The 16568-nt window shown below is 53.8% G+C and overlaps 1 protein-coding gene and 1 long non-coding RNA gene across 4 annotated transcripts in view; one reads left to right on the forward strand and one right to left on the reverse strand.

Annotated features, from left to right (window-relative positions):
• Positions 1 to 16080, reverse strand: part of POLA2 (DNA polymerase alpha 2, accessory subunit) — a 33994-nt gene extending 17914 nt beyond the window's left edge. Inside the window, exons 1-5 of one of the 3 annotated variants that reach the window (XM_075545434.1) lie at positions 15722 to 16080; positions 7139 to 7260; positions 6504 to 6595; positions 5547 to 5604; positions 1209 to 1315 (exon numbers count right to left, since the gene is read on the reverse strand). In XM_075545434.1, the coding sequence (XP_075401549.1) occupies positions 1209 to 1315; positions 5547 to 5604; positions 6504 to 6595; positions 7139 to 7260; positions 15722 to 15800 (458 nt within the window). In that variant the 5' untranslated portion in view covers positions 15801 to 16080. The remainder of the gene's footprint in view (positions 1 to 1208; positions 1316 to 5546; positions 5605 to 6503; positions 6596 to 7138; positions 7261 to 15721) is intronic. The other 2 variants (XM_075545436.1, XM_075545435.1) reach the window with 2 other exon arrangements.
• Positions 2662 to 13055, forward strand: LOC142444494 (uncharacterized). Its single transcript, XR_012783919.1, has 2 exons — positions 2662 to 9008; positions 12466 to 13055. It is a non-coding gene; the product is annotated as an uncharacterized LOC142444494 (long non-coding RNA).
• Positions 16081 to 16568: the final 488 nt, after the last annotated feature.

Below are 16568 nucleotides of genomic sequence, written 5' to 3' on the forward strand. Positions count from 1 at the left end.
TGACACACGGAGGGAACTGTCAGCCAGCCAGCTGCTCGGCCAGCGTCCCCACGGTCTCGTGCTCACAGTCGACCAGGGGTGGCTCTCCTCTGCCCAGGACTGGCTGCTCATGGTGTGTGTGTGCGTGCTGATCTGCTGTGACACCAGCATGCTTCTAGCACGTGGTCTCCAAATCCTTACAGCCAGGCCTACTAAAGGCAGGTTCTGCTTACTGCCCGACGCTGGCCAGATCGGCGTGGGGGCACCCTGGTCCAGGGGTGGGGCCGGGGGTTGTGTGTACACACATCCTCCTCCTCGGCTACCAACCACCTCCTCGGCCAGTGATCTCACCCCCCACTGTAACTCTGACATCAGCTCTACAAGCCTGCACTGGAGGCCAGAGGGGCGGCCTGTGTGCTGCTGGGACGCTCACATGGGCCCGCCGCTGGGAGTGTAACTGCGCACCTCTGGGAGGGCTGCTCTGGCCAGGTCTCAGAGATGCCTGAGGGCCCAGTTGCCCCAGCTGCTCTAGTGTCCCTTAGGCTGTGGCCCATGGGATGGTGGAAGGGCCCTCAGAACTGCCCCGAGAGGGAGCAGAGCTGGCAAGCCTTCGGCCCCGGCTAATCCAGGAGAAGGGGTTCACTCTGTGCAGTTCCCCTCAATGGTGACCATTCCGATCCCCGACAGGACAGTGTCCAGGACAACCCTTACTCATGGGACTCTAGTCTAAAACAAGGCAGGTCACGGCAGATTCCCGGAACTGGGTGCCAGGAGGTGAGGGTGGCAAAACCCTCTTGGAGCCAATGTGGCCTCCAGGGATAGGGAAGGGCACCGGCACCAGTTGTCAGTGAGCAGGGGCCAATAAGCACAGTACTGTGCAACGTGACAGAGAGAGCCACGTGCGTTTCTGTTCAGATAAGAGTACCTGGGTTTGAAGGGGAGAGGGGGAGGGGAGAACGAAACCCAACAAACGAACAGAAGCAGGTGAGCACCGGTCACCTCTCCTGGCTGGACCTGTGCGGCTCCCCGCCTCCTGAATAGAGAGGCTGTTCTCCACGGGGCTATCAGCTCCCCATCTAGGAAGTGAGCCCCAGAAAAGCCAGTTTCCTTCATGACGGTGTGAAGCAGTACTTTTCCACAGAGGGAGGGAGGCGGGGTGTGCAGGGCATGGCAGGGCAGGGGACGAGGGCCGGGTGGGGGGTGCAGCACCACCTTTGGCCGGGACGTACCTGGGAGAGAAGCTGGATGGCGAGAGGAGCTGGCGGGGGCTGCGCATGGTCACGTTCCTTTTCGTCAGGGGGGTTTCTGGGGTGGTAATAGCTCGCTTCTGAGAACCCTGGGAATGAGATAAACCACACACAAAGAAGACCCCAGCCACTTGAGACCCCTGTTGCTAATGAGGTGCATGGTTCTTTGGAGGGCAGGGGAGGGAGGGGGAGGCCGAAAGGACGGGCTCTCTGCTGCAGGCCCGGCCGGTGAGCACAGCCCCAGGGCCAGAGAAACCTTCCCAGCATCCTCTGGAACCCAGCCCGTGGAAGCGTGGTCTCCTCTTCCTTTGCTGGAGAGCAGCGGGAGATTTGCGAGGGGTGCCGTGTGGGCGGCCCACACACGTTTGGGCTGAGAACGTGGTTGAGGGTACGCTTGGAGAGAGCTCACCGATGGTCACTTGGGGTTCTTAGTTTGCTTAAGAATCCGGAGACAGGGCCAGAATGAGATCTACAGTACGGAGACACGGGCTGTGATCCACATGGTCTGTGGTTCAAAACCACCAGCTGCTCCTCAGCAGAAAGACGGGGCTTTCTACGCCTGTAGACAGTTGTCGTCTCAAAAACCCACAGGGGGTTGCTATGAGTCAGCAGTGACTCGATGGCAGTGCGTTTGGTTTTGATTTTCCTGTCCTCTTCTTATCCTGTGAAACAAGTCTCCTGTTGCTTGCTTACCCTGCGTGTCCCGCTGCCCTCCTGCTGGTCTTCACGCCTGTTAGAAGTGTCCCATCTCAGCGCATCTGCTGCTCCCGCTGCCTGGCAGTCTCCTTCCAGATTTCTCCAGAGCTCATTCCCTCCCCTTCCCTTGTTCATTTTCCGTCTTGGTTTTTCATCAGACAGGTTCTAGCTGTTGCTTCTGGTCTGAGGCGGTCTCCACTCCACAGGGGCTGTGGCAGAGGAAAGGCATCGGCTTGGCCTGGACCATGGCCAGCTCCCTGGTCAGCCTTCTCTTGTCCTTGGGCTCCTCCTGGCTGCTGAGGGAGGCGCTGCTCCCAAGCTGTCTGGTTGGCGACTGCTGCAGAGGGACCATGGGAACTGACTCAAAGGCAGCACCGCAGCAGCCGGACTTCAAAACCCTCATCAAGCCACTGTGCCGACACCACAGCCACCTCCCACAACTCTGCCCGCCCCAGGGTGTTCTCCGCTTAGGAAACGTACGTGTGGCCAGAGGTACCCTTACTGGAGCTATCGGGTATCCTGACTCTTCGCTCCGTGTTTACTATGAGCCGGACCCTCCTCCATCTTGACCTTCTTGCAGCAGCCGGGCTGCACAGACTGAATCGCAGGGTCACAGCTTGCATACCGGCTTCCCTAGGGAGGGGCCCGGTTGGCCTAGTGGGGATGTGTTGGGCTGCTAACTGCAAGGTCAGCCGTTTGAGAGCACACGGTGAGAAAGATGACTTTCTACTCCTGGAGAGTTCCCATCCTGAAAGGCACAGGGGCAGCTCTGGCCTCTCGGTAGGGCTGCTGGGCGTCAGGGTGACCAGAGGATGGGGTAGCAGTGGGAACGCTTCGCCGAGCTGATGAGGCACTGGAAGCATTTACTTATCTAGGCCAAGAGATCTGGAAGGCAGCCACTTGGCCAACTGACTCAAGAGATCCATATTTGTACATATGCCAAAGAGAAGGGACCCAGAGGCCCGCTCAGATGATAGACCAAATTCCATTACCACCACGGTCGCAGCAGCACATCGACAAGGAATGGCCGCGAGTTCAGGTTGAACTCCTGACCTCAGAAGAGGGCGTGGGACAAGGGACCACACTGCTGATGTCAGATGGGTGTTGGCTGGAAGCAGAGAATTCCAGAAAGAGGCTTACTGTGTTTTAGTGACTGTAACAAGGCATTCAGTTCTGTGGATAACAAACTATAGATATGCTGGAGAAGAATGGGATTCCAGAACACTTTGTTCTGCTCAGAGACAGGACTCGTACATGGGTCAAGAGGCAGCTGTGCGCACAGAGCTCGGGAACGCTGTAGGTTTAAAATCAAGGAATGGGTGCGGCGGGGATGGAGCTCTCATCCTCCTTATTCCGTCTGTACGCTGAGCGAATCTTCAGAGGAGCTGGGTCATTGAAGAGCGCGGCATCAGGACTGGAGGACGACTGATTACCTAACGACTTGCAATATGTAGATGAGGCAGCCCTGCTGGCTGCAAGTGAGGAGGACTTGAAGCCCTTGCTGATGGCGAGCAAGGGTTACAGCCTTCAGGGTGGGTTCCAAGTCAATCCAGGAAGACCGAGGTCCTCACAACTGGACCAAGTGGTCACCTCATGATAAGTGGAAGAAGGGTTGAAGTGGTCAAGGATTTCACCTTGCTGGGATCCACCATCAACGCTCCTGGAGACAGCAGTCAAGAAATCAAGGCGTGTGTGTACTGGGCCCGTCTGCTGCAGAGCAAGGAGGTGACGCGCCGGACTAACGACGGCCTGATGTAAGCCAGGGTGGTGCTGCGAATGTTGGACACTGGCCAGGGAAGCCCGAACAAGAATCGATGCGTCTGAATGGCGGGGCTGGCAAAGAGTGTTGGCGTTATCATGGACTACTAGAAGGACTGGCAAGTCTGTCTTGGAAGAGGGGCCAGAATGCTCTCTAGAGGCAAGGAGGGCAGGGCTGCGCCTCACACGCTTTGGACAAGGATAGGATGAAGCAGCACTCGGGAAATCCAATGATGCACTGCATGGACAGATCTGTTTTCAGAGCTGGAAGGACCAGGGCTCACTGTGAACACTAAGGTGCACCGATCGAAGCCCTGGCAGTTCTCATCACCTCGCAGGCCTGAGAAAGCTGGTCCATGAGTAAGGAAGCCCGGAGACGCATGGAGGCCTTTGAATGACAGTCACGATCGTGCGGACTGCCCAAAGAACAAACACATCTGAGTTGGAAGGACTGCGGCTCCTTGGAAGTGAGAATGGCGAGACTTCATCCCACCTACTTTGGATGTGTTATCAGGAAGGGCTGATCGGTGGAGAAGGAGGGTTGGAGAAAAAGGGGAAGACCTTCAGCGAGACGGATCGAGGTCGGGCTGTAGCAATGGCTGAAGCGCAGCATCAGCTGCGCGGCTGTGGCAGCACCAGGCACTTCAGTCTGTGGTCGCATGTTCACCCCGCTGTGCACATGGTCGCCCCACGTTGGAACTGACTGATGGTGCCCAACAACAAGCCTGCTGGCTGTCAGCTGCTTGCGTCACGTGCTGATGAAGATCAAAGACTGCAGTCTTCAGTGCGGATCACAACTCAGTGTAAAGAACGCAGGGGTCCTCGCCATGCGACCAAACGACAGCACCGTGGTAGACGCAGAAAAGTTTGAAGGATTTAACTGTGTTGGTTTTTTTTTTTGTTTGTTTCAAACCATTTTATTGGGGGCTTGTACAACTCTTATCACCATCCATCCATCCATCCATCCATCCATCCATCCATCCATCCATCCATCCATCCATCGTGTCAGCACATTTGTACACTTGTTGCCATCAGCATTCTCATAACATCCGCTTTCTACTTGAGCCTTGGTATCAGCTCCTCGTTTTTCCCCTCCCTCCCTGCCCCCAAGGCTGTGAACTTTCTGAGAGGAGATCACCAGGTCTTTCCTCACGGCGCGTCTAGGTGAGGAGCTAAGCGCTGGACCAGTCCACAGGAGACTAGCTGCTTGGTAAAGGAGTGAATGCATCCCGACACGGCAGCACAGGAAACTGCAGCTCAGAGAGAGGAAATCGCCCACCCTTGCCTGGCCACCCCTTCTCTACGTGCCCACAGGCACAGGGGTTATGCTCCCGAGTACTCACCAAACGGCCGGCAGTTCAAACCCACCCCCGCCCACAGGAGAGATGAGGCCACCTGTGTTTAGACTGACAGCCTTGGAAACTGGATGGGGCAGCGCTGTTCTGTCCTGTGGGGTCACTGCGAGGTGGAGCGGACCCCTGGCAAGGCCTTAGATTTTGGACTTGACCTCTCACACAATGACCCAATACTACACACCTGAGGTTTTTCGACTGTAACCTCCCCAGCACAACACTCGACAGCTATATTCAAAGGCACGTGTGGAGAAACTGCAGTTCAAGAAATGCATATGGCATGCTAACTGGGACAAAACTCCCAGCAAAGGCAAAGCACCAAGCTAAGCAGCTGTCTGCAAGGACAACCACTAGGTAAACACCGCCTGGCACACAATTGGAAATAGCTCAGAAACTGTATGGGAGTGGTCACTGGTCTCCCATAGATCTTCAAAGGTGACTCATGCTTTCAGAACAAGGGGGTGGCGGGTGGCGAAAAGTCATAAAATACGATTTCTAAACCTTGCGGACTTACCTTAGAGGGGGTGGTGTAAGAGTTCAAGAGGGTCTCTTCTTCTTCCTCGACTTCAATTCTACACATGCCGGTTAAGGAAAACCGTAATCAGCTTCCACCCCAAGCTTAGCGTCATGGTCTAGTAGCATGCTCCTTGTACAAAGCCTAGAGTCCTAGAAAGCTTGAAGCCAACCGCCCACAGCACATGGATCAGCAGAGGAAGGAGAGCCGGGAACCAGAGGAGGCTGGAAGCGCGAGGTGGTACCCAACGGCCACAACTGAACTTTCTGATCAAAGCAAAAGGTGCTCTTTGCCAATGGATGTGAACTTCTCCTTTTGACTTTGTCAATGTCGGCACGGTAAACGGTATGACTGCAATTTAAAAAAATTCCCTTAAAAAAGGAAAAAGATTCCACAGTGCAACCGATGACCAAAAGGGGGGGGATGCAGAACAGAGAACGCCAGCTCCCCAAGGACTCTAGGCTCTAGGCTAAAGGAACCCCTGAGATCAGCGCTCAACCTCAAGCCAAAAGCATCCCCCGAATCGTCTAAGAACTGACCAGAAGTCTGAGGCCTTTTGGAGGCCCACCTCTCTGGGATCAAATGGACAAATGGACTCGACAGCTGAGCTCAGACCCTGGGGGCAGAACGCTGTGTTAACGGGGAGCAAACCACCAGCGAGAGGGTGAGAGTGGCCTGCCGGACAGCTTGAAAAAGCAGTCAGGGTCGCGGCACTGGCCGTGGGGCATGGAACGGGCTTGCCCTGTGTATAGGACAGGCTTCACGACAATGACGCCAGACAAACGGAACGACGTAGAAAGGGAAAGAAGCGTCCACCCAACGTCCACAGAGAGGGCTGATAAGGAAACATTCCCAACTCTCAGGGAGTTTTCACCATTTGTTGTTAAATCGAGGAAGGCGCAAGAGCAAGCGCGTGGCCGAGGGGAGCGGCGCCCTCCCTCCCGCAGGCAAGGATACAGCTCCTGGATGGAGAAAATGTCTCGCGTCCCCGCGTGCTCACTCTCCCGGGAGGCGCCGGGCCGGCCTCTGGACAGTTGCTTGCTGAGAAACTGAGGCGTGAAAGACAGGGAAGGCATCATCTCGCAGGTAAGTCACAGAGGAGGCGTTTCCCCCAGGCTGGCACGACGATGACCACAAGCCACGACTGTCCAGTCGTTTCCGACTGGGGCCACCCCACGCATGTCCGAGTCCAACTGTGCCCTACTGGTTTTCAGTGGCTGATGAAACAAAAACTCCAATCTGTCTTAAGGTGTGCCCCAGGCTCCACACGAGGACTTCGCCCGTGACCATCCCTTGGAGGCACTCGATCCTGATGCTGAGAATGTTGAAGACCTCCCACCGCGGGGCCCAGGATGCCCTGCCTTCTCGGTCAGCTTCTTAACCAACGTGACACACAAGGCTGCTCAGAACCACTTGACCCAAGAGGACAACGAGGCTCCGAGCTGGGAACTAGCTTGCTCAAGCTCATGTCAGGACTGGCACCCGGCTCTGCTGGGTTCCAAAGCGCCCCGTCTTCCCAGCATCTCACCCCCCCCCCCCCCGCCTCCCCTAGAGAGCAGGCATGGCGAGTGGGCCTTGCGTTGGCTTCTTACCTCGTGTTCAAAAGTGCTCAGTGTCTCGGGCGTGAGGTCCGCTTTACGCGTGCTGACGAAGGCCACAAGCTCGCTTGCCATCTCCTCCTCATTCTGTCTGTACAGAACGCACAGTTCCGCCACTGTGGGGACGAGGGAGAACTAAGGGTCATTGCTGGACGCCTTCACCTTGACATGCAAAACCAACAGTCCTCATTGATTTATTCGGGGGCGGGGAGGGGGGCAGGGCCTATTATTCAGCACCTGGTTAGCACCGGCTGGTCCCATACTGGGCACTGAGGGAGCAGCAGTGCACCAAGCAGGAGAACCTCCTGTTGGCCTGTGGGGAGACCGAGCGTTCAAAACCAGGTGCATAATCTACCCACTACCATCGACTGCATGTGGTTCTGCAGGGCGGAGGACTAGGAGCGCACTGCGCGTCCCAGGCTCTGAATCTTCCCAGAAGCAGGCTGCCACGCCTCGCTTGCTTGGAGCAGCTGGTAGGCCTGAACAGCCAACGACTTGGTTAGTGCTTGCCCACTATCCTATCCAAGATCCGTGTAGTGGAGTTGGTGGTTAAATAAATGTGCTACATTGAAAACTTCAGCAATTAAGCAGGGGGAGGCGTTGGCGATTTCAAACACACTGAGGCCTCATCGGGAAGGAGGCTGGGAGGAGGTGAAGCAGTGTGCCACGCAAGCAGCGTTCAAGGGGAGAGCTTTCGGGCCGAGGGAGTGACAGCCACAAAGATCCTGAGGTGGGACTGGGATGAGGCCCAGAGTAAAGATGGAGCCGATGGAACAGCGTCTGGCTGGCCAATGGCTGCACTCTGGGTTACGGACTGAGCCGGCCTTCTCTAAGACGTGTGTGTTGCACTACTGGTCTCTCTCTGTCCGGAGGAGAGAAGGATGGAAACCAAAGGGCCACACATCGGCCTGCCTGACCCCGAGGCCAGAAGAACATCGGCCTGCCCGACCCCGAGGCCAGAAGAACATCGGCCTACATCGGCCTGCCCGACCCCGAGGCCAGAAGAACATCGGCCTGCCTGACCCCGAGGCCAGAAGAACATCGGCCTGCCTGACCCCGAGGCCAGAAGAACATCGGCCTGCCTGACCCCGAGGCCAGAAGAACATCGGCCTGCCCGACCCCGAGGCCAGAAGAACATCGGCCTACATCGGCCTGCCCGACCCCGAGGCCAGAAGAACATCGGCCTGCCTGACCCCGAGGCCAGAAGAACATCGGCCTGCCTGACCCCGAGGCCAGAAGAACTAGCTGGTGCCCGGCTCCCCCAGCGGGGACCACCAGCCGCTCTGAGGAGGATCACATGAGAAGGCCCTGCAGGAATGTGGGGCTGAACCCCAAAAGCACAAGTGAGGGTCAGAGGGAGATTGGTGGAACCCCCAAGGTCATGGCCCATAGCCCCCCTTCAGGTCAGGAACTGAACTGCTCAGAGTCTATCAGGGGAACAGTAATCCGAGCAAGGTCCCCATGGGGTAATCAACCAACCACCGGAGATCACCAAAGGACAGCACCGACCCAAGGACAAAGCCGGGAAAGGTCAGGAGAGCAAAACGGACAGAAGCAGAAAATGCAGGAGGACCTGGGACCAGGGAAGGTTCCTTGAAGGGCGGCAATCAGTGACAAGAAACAACGTGGGCATGAATCGTTGGGTGGGCATGAATCGTTGGACGTAAACCTGTGAGCTGCTCTGCTCATCTTCCCTCAGTTCCCAAAGGAAAATGGAAACACAGCCCCCACTCCCCCCTAATACCTTGGGTTGCAAATCCTAACAAAGACGACCAGAAATTCAAACTCACCGTCACCAAGTCAAGGCAGCCTCACAGGGGAGGACCTTTCTCCCTCCGAGCAGCTGATGGTCTCCGACTAAAAGGTGAAACTTCAAACTCACCGAGTCAATTATCTTTTTGTTGTTGTTAAGCATTATTTACATGTTATGCATCGAGGTAGCAGGCGGACATTGATTGGGCTGCTACTCATGCACTCCCTCAGCGCAAGCACACGTTGTTCTAATAACCTGCTTTCTGTGATGCTCAACTTCCTGACACGATCGCTGAAGATCGGGTACATAAGCAGGTACATAAGCAAATGTGGCGAAGAAAACTGATGGTGCCCGGCTATCAAAAGATATAGCATCTGGGGTCTTAAAGGCTTGAGGGTAAAGAAGCAGCCATCTACCTCAGAAGCAACAAAGCCCACATGGAAGAAGCACACCAGCCTGTTCAATCACGAGGTGTCAAAGGGATCAGATACCAGGCATCAAAGAACAAAAAATCTTACCATACATAGTGAATGAGGTGGGGAGTGCAGAGTGGAGACCCAAAGTCCATTTGCAGGCCACTGGACACCCTGAGTGGACACCCAAAGCCCATCAGTAGATAATTGGATGTCCCCTTATAGAAGGGTCTCTGGGAGGAGATGAGCCAGTCAGGGTGCGATGTAGCAACGATGAAACATACAAGTTCCTAAATGCCCGCCCCCCCCACTGCCGGACCCACACTATGATGATCCCAATTCTACCTTGCAAGTCTGGCTAGACCAGAGGATGTACACTGGTACAGATAGGAACTGGAAAAACAGGGAATCCAGCCAGGGCGGATGATCCCTTCAGGATCAGTGCTGAGAGTGGCAATACTGGGAGGGCAGAGGGAGGGTGGGTTGGAAAGGAGGAACCGATTACAAGGATCTGCATGTGACCTCCTCCCTGGGGGACGGACAACAGAAAAGTGAATGAAGGGAGATATTGGACAGGGCAAGATATGACAAAATAATAATTTATAAATTTTCAAGGTTCATGAGGGAGGGGGGAGTGGGGAGGGAGGGGAAAAATGAGGAGCTGATGCCAAGGGGCTTAAGTGGAGAGCAAATGTTTTGAGAATGATGAGGGCAATGAATGTACAAATGTGCTTTACACAATTGATGTATGTATGGACTGTGATAAGAGTTATATGAGCCCTAATTAAAATTTTTTTAAATGATAGAGATATTTAGAATAAAGAATAGTAAGAAACCCTTAATATTGTAACTACCTTTAAAAAAATTAATCCACACATCCATTATATCACGCACATTTGTACAAATGTTGCCATCATTAAAAACTTTTTTTTCTTTCTACTGGAGCCCTTGGTATCAACTCCTTTTTCCCCCTCCCCTCCCCCTTTGTGAATCCTTGATAAATTATAAGTTATTATTGTTTTCATATCTTACACAGTCCGCTGACTCCCTTCACCCATGCTGTTGTTCATCCCCCCTTGGGGGCAGTGCCGGGGGTTTTATATGGTGAACCTTGCAATCAGTTCCCCCCTTTTACCCCTACCTTCATTGTATCGATATTCCCATTCCTCTTGTTCCTGCGGTGTTTCTGTCCTGGATTCTGTGTGTCCAGAGCTCTTACCTGTACCAGTGTACGTGTTCTGGTCTAGCTGGGTTTGTAAGGTAGAACTGGGGTCATGATAGTGGGAGGAAGCATTAAAGAACTAGAGGAATGTTGTGTGTTTCGTTGGTGTTTTACTGAGCCCTGGCTAACTTGCCCCTTCCTTGTGACCCTTCTGTGAGGGGACGTCCAATTGTCTACAGATGGGCTTTGGGTGTACACTCAGACCCACCTCATTCACATTGGAATGACTGTTTTGGAGTCAATTCTGACTCACGGTGTGGTGACCTTGTAAGACAGGATAATAGAACTGCCTCCTGTGAGTTTCTGAGATCAACGCTTTACGGGAGTAGAAAGCCTCATCTTTCCCCCCAAGGTGGTTTCAAACCGTTAACCTCTGGGTCAGCAGCCCAGCACGTAAGCACTGTGCCACCAGGCGGGATTTGCTGGTTGTCTGGTGGGGAGCTCTAAGAGAAGGAACGAGTCAAGGCCATTTTCAGGCGGAGCAACTGGAAGGGTGAAGCTGCCGCCCCCGCGGTGAGCAGAGGGAGGAGACTCAAGCTTCCTAGTGAAGACCCCAGCGCCCTGGTGGTGTCATGGGTCAAGCACTGGCCACTAGCAGCAAGGGGGATCGGAGAAAGACGAGGGTCCCTGTGCCTGTAAAGACGTGGTCCTGGAAGCCTGCGGAGCGGTGCCGCTCTGCCCGCAGGATTGCTCTCAGTGGGAATCAGCAGCAGGCATATTCCACAGGTAGCTGGATGGAGAGACCAACCTGCAGGTCAGGCAAGAGGTCTGGGCAAATCCACGTGATGGAAAGGTGATGACCAGGTGAGGTCACCTGGGAGTGAATGTCTCTAGAAGTAAGTGGTCCGAGGCCTGCCCGTGGGGACCTCACTCCAACATTCAGACGAGGCCCAAGAAGTGGTGACCAGCAAGGCAGGAGCGAAACTAAGAATGGGGCCCATGGCTAATGTGCTTGGCTGCTCACTGCAAGGCTGGAGAGCTGAGTCTGCCCTGAGGCGCCTCGGAAGACAGGCCTGGCAGCCTACTTGCTCTGATGTTGCTGCCATGGGAGCGACTACACAGTCCCTGGGTGTGCCCACGAAGCCAAGTGGGGGACAAGTACCTTTAAGAGGAAATGATGCACAGTGAGTGTCAAGGGAAGGTGAATTTACCAGGTAAGTGGTAAGGGTGACGGAGCTTGCTGAAATGGGTTGAAGAAATCGGGAGGGAGAAAGACCCAGAGACAGCGAGTAGACAGCTCTTTTAGGCTCGTTTGCTGCGATCGGGAAAGAGGAAGAGGGGCGCCAACTGGAGTAGCAAATGGGACGAACAGAGTGCTTTGGAAACAGGAGTAAGAAATATAGGGCTAGACCAGTGGTTCTCAACCTGTGGGTCACGACCTCTTTGGGGGGTGGGGTGGGGGGAGGCTGTCGAACAACCCTTTCACAGGGGCTGCCCGGTTTATATCAGTAGCAAAATTATAGTTAGGAAATAGCAACAAAAATTATTTTATGGTTGGGGGGGTTACCACGACATGAGGGACTATATTAAAAGGTTGCAGCATTAGGAAGGTTGAAAACCACTGGATGGAGAGCAAATGCTTTAAGAGTGATTAGGGCAAAGAATGTACGGATGTGCTTTATACAATTGATGTATGTATATGTATGGATTGTGATAAGAGTTGTATGAGCCCCTAATAAAATGTTAAAAAAAAAAAAAAGAAGAAAACCACTGGGTTAGAGGGAAACTGCTTTTACAAGGAAATTCACTGTGACCAGAAAGAACCTTCCCAGGTGACGCCACTGGGTGCACTAACTCAGAGTGAGTTGCTTGATGCTCACCTAGCAGGAAAATTGTGTATTATGAAAGCTCTGCCCAGCAAGATTCTGGGGTGGGTTTTTTACGATGGGGACCCCTTGTATGACACATCTTTGGACAATTCAACTTCTTACAGATGCACAACCTACTGACAGCAATGGGATTCAAACCAGGAAAGAGGGCAGAAGCGCTGGAATGTGAGAAGTCATGGTGGAGTTTGTGGAAATTTTCTAGTGGCTTCTATTTCCTCAGCCACCCAGGAAGTGTGTCCATCAGCTGGGAGTGAGGATGGCTATTGAATTCCTGGCCCTTGTCTCCGTGGATAGGATCCCCCAGGAAATGGACTTTTCTGTTGATCTGTTAATGAGGCTGACACTGTAGGGTGGGTGCTAAACCATCACCCTGGAGCTATTACAAAAGACCGGCACAGGTACATAGGCACGTGGAGGAGAACGCCTGGTGCCGAGGATCACCACAGACTGCCAGCAGACACCAGAATCAAAGAGAGCGGCTCCCATAGACAATCAGTGCTGAGACTCTGATGTGAACTTCCAGCCTCCTGGACTGTAAGAAAATACATTTCTGTTCTGCAACACCACCCCCTTGTGGTATTTCTGTTATGGCAAACCCACTGCCATTAGCGACCCTATAGGACAAGACAGAATTGGCCCCATGGGTTTCCAAGACTGTAACTCTTTACAGGAATAAAAGAGCCTATTTATTCCATGTAATGGCAGGTGGTTTCGAACTGCTGACCTTGCGACCCAATCTTAACCCCCTATGCTACTGGTACTAGGAAATGAAGACAATGGGGGAGGAGGATGTTTCAGGAGGAGGAGGTGGAAAACCGCTGTCGAGAAGATGCAACGTGAACAGAGCCATGGAGCAGGGAATGGCCATGAGGGCTCATTAGAGGCCCACTTGGGAGCACCCACTAACCCACTGCCGTTGGATTAATTCTGATTCCGCGTCACTCTATAGGGCAAAGTGGAACTGCTCCCAGGGGATCCCAAGGCTGTGAACCTGTACAGAAGCAGATCACCCCATCTTCCTCCCATTTAGTGGCTGGTGGATTTGAACCGCTGACCTTCCAGGTAGCAGCTGGGCCTTTAGCCACTGCACCCCTAGGAGTCCTGCACCTGAGGTCTGTGATTATTAACATTCCAAGTCTAGAATTCCAGCGCCACGGACAAGGTGGTGCCTGCCACAGGAGAGGTGGGAAGAACTGGCAGCTTGGGCGGACACCGTTACAGGGTCGGCTTGCATAGCTACTTCACTTCCCTTGTTTGAATTTCAGGCTTACGTTTCTAGGATCGATTTCTCGTTGAAGTCTCCTTTTAGGAAGAGAATGCGCTGGGCCTAAGAACTGAGGAATAATCTGGTTTCTGGGAAAAGCACTGCTCATTATAAATATATGTATCTGGCCTTAAATATCAAAAGGGTTGAAGTGTCCCTGGCTGGTTAGGGCCAATGTATATTCATCCTGGTGCTGAAAATGAAAACTTTGATATCTCCTGAGACCTTTTTTGGGTGGCCTTCAAGAGGTCTGGACACTGTTCTTCGACCTACAGATGGCACCTGGGCAGAGGGCAGGCACTGGGCTCTTGGAGCTTCTGTTTCTCTGTCTTTAACCTAAGGAACTAACAGGGCTTCAAAAAGTTCTTTCCCAAGTTCAAGGTCACTTTCAGGAAGCCCCACCCAGGGATTCAGATTTGCACAGTCCACTCATGTACTGCCTGTGTGGAGGTTTAGAAGGACGCACCATTTTGATGCATTTCAACCTCGATGAAAATTACAGAAATCATTTACATTTATCTCCTACCATTGATGCGGACTTATCCCGTCGACGAGACAAATAGATATCCAAACACATTTTCGACTGAGCCTTTCCTCGTGAAGCCCTGTGTGGTACATGTCAATTTGACGAGGATGGAAATGGGGTATTCATCCCCCCACCCCAGGAATTCGGTTACATTCATGAAAGCATTACTTCAAAAATCAATAAAAACGCAGTCCAAAAAGGTCTTAGAAAGTAAACATGGAATGTGAAGACACAGTGCAGCAGAGATGGTCGTAATGACCCACCCAAGAGACCCTTACGATACGTCGAACCCAATATCTCAAATGTTGTATGTTAAATATCATACATTTTATATAAATATATTAAGTACATGTACAAGTTAATAGTGTAGACTATGTTGTTTTTAAAAGAAAATGTATGGCTTTGTTCATGTGTCAATTTGACGCATGTTTGTAGGATGTCGGTAAACTTAGTGTTGAGATAGGGCTGGGAAGGGAGGTACGGAAGAGAAGGCTGAATGTAGGCCCCTGTATCTCAGCTATGGATGACGGCGAATGCCCAAAATCCATTGGCAGAATGCCCACATGGATTAAGCTGTCATGGTGCAGTGGGAACAGAGCTGGCAGTTCAAAACCACCAGCAGCTCTCCAGGAGAAAGAATAGCTTTTCTACTTTCGGGGAAACATAGTCCCGGAATCCCGCAGCAGTACCGACCCGAGATGTGAGCAGCCTTGTCCTCAGCGTGCACTGGAAAGTGGATCACTACACATTTTTAGTCTGTCCTAGTTCTTATTGCTTTCTTTTGGATTGCGGTTTCTGTGTTTTGTTGTTGGTATGTTGCTACGTTTTTTTAAAATGATTTTCTTTATATGAAATCCAGGATAGGCAAATCAAATCGCGACAGTAACCGCATTAATAATTTCTTAGGGTTATGGCAGGGGACTTTGGGGGGAAACGGGGAGCTAATAGTAATGGAAACAAGCAAATATTCTAAAATTGATTGTGTAATGATTTCACAACTCTTTTAAATATATCCAAACCATCGAATTGCATAGTACGCGAGTCCCGTCAATAAAACTTCAAATAAAAAGTCTTATTTTTCACGTCCTGGGCAGGATTAGAAGCGCCACCCGGCCCCAGGCCGATCCTACGAAAACTCCGCCCACTGCCATCGCGTCGCTTGAAACGACAGAGAACTGGTCCCTCGGGTTTCCCACGCTGTTCCCTTCACAGAAGCCGACCGCCACCTTTTCCCGAGGATCGCCTGGCTGGTGGGTTGGAATCGCTGGCCTTGCGGTCGGCCGCCGCGCGCTTTAACCACGGCGCCACCAGGACGCCCCCGACCCTATCCCAGCTCAACCCCGCCTTGCTGAGAGTGATGGTGTAAAATCACGCTTCACGATCCTTGCACAGAGATCCACGCCGCGCCCGGCGTGCATTAAAAAACCCCACGGCCCCAATCTTAAACTGCAAGCTTTCACTGCGCACCTCCCAAGCACCGAGACGCGGAGGGCCCCCCTCTTCCGCTCTGGGCGGCGCGGAGCAAGCGCGGGCACCCCCCGGCCGTGAGGGAGGCGGGCTGGGGACTCACATCTCTCGAGCTGAGCCTGCCCGCAGTGCAGGCCGAAGATCTCCAGCTCCTCCGCCAGCTGCTGCGCGGACACTGGCATGGTGACCAGGAGGAGGCCGCTTCACCGAACTTCGGGGGACCGGGACTGCAGATGACCAGGCGGCCCCGGGCCTCAGGGGGTCAGTCGCAGGGAAACACGGGATAGAAACTGGGGGGGCGCAGGACCCTCGAGGCGAGAGGCAGCTGACCCGGGGAGAGCGCCCCGCTCCCACAGAGGACCGCGGAACGTCTCGCGGACCCGGGCAGAACTCGGCGGCCGAAAGACCCGCCAAACGGTTTGTGTCGCACGCGCATGCGCGACAGCGGCGCGCGCCTCCAAGGCTCCCGGGTCCCGGCGTCTCACTTCCGGACTCCGCTCGCGCACGCGCGTCCGAGGGGGCGTACGCACGAACGTCAGCACGCCCGTTCGCGCGCTCCCACCTGGCGGCCCGTCCTACGGCGGCCGCGCCGTCGTCTCTCGCGAGCGTGGGAGTCGGAGCGCGTCGCCTTCGCGGAAGTTGCCCTTTTGGGTGCCATCTGTGGATGGTTGTTTTCGGTGACCCTGGCTCGGCACCCTTTGGTCTTTTGCCGGTGTTGTGCAGGCGCTTTCCTGGACCTGCCTGGAAAGTTGGGCCCCGGAGAAGAAAGTCCTTTCCTCTGAGCGCTACACCGCTCTGTTCCCACTCCCGCTCCCCCGCCATACCTGCTCTCAGAAGGGTGGCCTAGGTAGGAGTTCCGGTTGCCAGAGTTAAGCGACTTGCCCTTGATAGTAATCGTTCTGGCATCTGGGTCTGGGATCTGTTGGTGGCTGTAGAGTGGGAAAGTGACA

Source organism: Tenrec ecaudatus, chromosome 4 (assembly GCF_050624435.1).
Source record: "Tenrec ecaudatus isolate mTenEca1 chromosome 4, mTenEca1.hap1, whole genome shotgun sequence".
NCBI classification, from domain to species: domain Eukaryota; kingdom Metazoa; phylum Chordata; class Mammalia; order Afrosoricida; family Tenrecidae; genus Tenrec; species Tenrec ecaudatus.